Genomic DNA, 2583 nt, shown 5'->3' with positions numbered 1-2583 from the left:
CTGCCGCGGCCGCTTGAGGGGCTGGGGACCTCGGCTGAGCCAGTGGCTGTTCCTGGGCCGGCGACGGGCAGCGGGTTCCCCTGCGCTATCGGCCGAACCCCCTGGACCGGTTCATGATTGTGTGATTGCATGATCTTTTTCATATGTCGTTGAATTCGGTGTGCTAATCTTTATGTTTAGGTTGAGTATAGACTATCATTTTCTTTTCTCGTACCGCCCTCGTATGAAATAGCAAGATCTATTTCCCATTCCCTCCCTTTTTCCTTTACTTTGGTCTGTTTTCCTCCGTAGCACTACATAGCATTTTGTGTATTTATATTTGCCTGTCATGCCTTCCTTTACAGAATGCAATCTAATTGGGGCTTGGTCTATTTTGTTTGCTCTCTTTTCTTCCCTTTCAAGATAGTTTTCCCACCCCCTGCGTGTGCCATAGCCGAAGGGCTATAGCATTTCCCCCCTAATATAAAAACAACAAAAAACGTGTATAAAAAGTCTTTTCAGTGTTTAATTTGTCTGCTGAGATTTTTTTTTGGAAAAAAATATAATAAATAAGATATAGTAGAAGCTACCTGTGTCTGCTAAACTGAATCTTTAACTTAACCTAGCCACTATCGGAAGCGATCAGCATCACGGGGACGTTCTGGAAGTCGCTCTAGAAGTCGCTCACCCTCAGACAAAAGAAGTAAACGTGGAGATGACCGACGGTCTAGAAGCAGAGATAGAGACAGACGGAGAGAGAGGTCTCGCAGCAGGGATAAGCGAAGATCTCGGTCAAGGGACCGGAAGCGTCTGAGGTAAGTATGCTCATCTCCAAGGACTGATTATAGGTTGAGTCTTATCTAAATTGGGCTTATTCAAAAGTGTGTTTTGGACTAGAATTTAGTGGCCTGTTTGCTGCCCTCTGCTTTGACTTCAGCTTGTTTGATTAGGTTCAGAACTGATTTTCCTAGAACCGTGATTTTCAACCTTTTTCATCTCATGACACACATAAACCAATTATTAAAATTATGTGGCACACCAAAAATATTTTTTGTTGATCTAACAAAAAAAGGTATAGTTTTGATTGATTAACAAAAGAAAACTGACTTTGTAAAAAAATCAGGTGCCTAGCCCTAGTCGGGTTGGCTCAGTGGATAGAGTGTTGGTCTGCATTGGCCCAGATTAAGGGCACATGCCTGGGTTGTGGGTTCTATTCCCAGTAGGGGGCATGCAGGAGGCAGCCAATCAATGATTCTCTCTCATTGATGTTTCTGTTTCTCCCTTCCTCTGAAATCAATAAAAATATATTTTAAAAAAATCAGATGCCTATCCTATATAATAATTCTATATAATAAAAGGCTAATATGCAAATTGACTGAATGGCAGAACGACTGGTCGCTATGATGAACAACCTCCCCCCCCCCCCCCCCCCGCATGAATTTTGTGCGCCCGGCCTCTAGTTCTTATGTATATATAAGGATTTCTGGTACCAAGAATTAACCAATTAGATACAACCTTATAATGTGACATGACCAATCAGATGCAGCTCTGTTATATGACCTGTATATTTACAGTTCAAGACAGCATTCACACTGGATGGCTATTGTTATGTTGTCCATTGTCATTTTTTAAAAAAAATATATTTCATTGACTTTTTACAGTGAGGAAGAGAGAGGGATAGAGAGTTAGAAACATCGATGGGAGAGAAACATCGATCAGCTGCCTCCCGCACACCCCCCACTGGGGATGTGCCCGCAACCAAGGTACATGCCCTTGACCGGAATCAAACCTGGGACCCTCAGTCCGCAGGGTGACACTCTATCCACTGAGCCAAACCGGCTAGGGCCATTGTCATTTTTTAATTTAACAATTTAAGGGGAAAGATAGAGATAGAAACATCAATGAAGAGAGAATTATCTATCAGCTGCCTCTTGCACGATCCAGCCCGCAACGCAGGCATGTGCCTTGACCGGAATTGAACTTAGGACCCTTCAGTCCACAGGTGGATGCTCTATCCACTGAGCCAAACTGCTAGGGCAGTTATTGTATGTTTTAACCCCTTCCCCGGCAGAAACATGTAGACACGTTTTCACAAAATGTTCTTTTTCAGTCGTCGACGAGTATACTAAGAAAATATGGTAAAAAAATATGGTTTATAGGAAGACGAGTTACAAACTGTTTTCATAACCAGCATCAAAAATACTATATAGAACCAAAATAAAAAAATTAGTCTGAAAAAGAAACGTTTTTAACAAAAAAATTGTTGGGGAAGGGGTTAAAAATTCTTGCCCTGGCTGGGTAGCTCAGTTGCTTAGAATTTTGTCTCTACACTCCAAGGTTGTGGATTTGATCCTCAGTCAGGGCACATACATGAATGCATAAGTAAGTGGAACAACACATCAGTGCTTTTTCTCTTTCTCTCAAAAATTCAATTAAACTCTAGCCAATTTGGCTCAGTAGATAGAGTACTGGCCTGCTGACCGAAGAGTCCCAGGTTTGATTCCGGTCAAGGGCACATATGATGCCCTTGGTTATAGGCCCGGGCTCTGGTCAGGGCGCATGCAGGAGGCAAGTTGTGTTTCTCTCATATGGATTTTCTCTCTC

The 2583-nt window shown here is 42.5% G+C and overlaps 1 protein-coding gene across 1 annotated transcript in view; it reads left to right on the top strand.

The window, feature by feature from the left end:
* The window catches only part of DDX46 (DEAD-box helicase 46), a 58525-nt gene that overhangs the window by 482 nt on the left and 55460 nt on the right, over positions 1-2583 (top strand). The window contains exon 2 of the mRNA XM_015563399.1: positions 601-794. Coding sequence (XP_015418885.1) covers positions 601-794 — 194 coding nt within the window. The remainder of the gene's footprint in view (positions 1-600; positions 795-2583) is intronic.

This window comes from Myotis davidii, unplaced genomic scaffold, assembly GCF_000327345.1.
Source record: "Myotis davidii unplaced genomic scaffold, ASM32734v1 scaffold471, whole genome shotgun sequence".
In the NCBI taxonomy this organism is placed as follows: domain Eukaryota; kingdom Metazoa; phylum Chordata; class Mammalia; order Chiroptera; family Vespertilionidae; genus Myotis; species Myotis davidii.
This window is presented reverse-complemented; position numbering and strand designations above follow the sequence as displayed.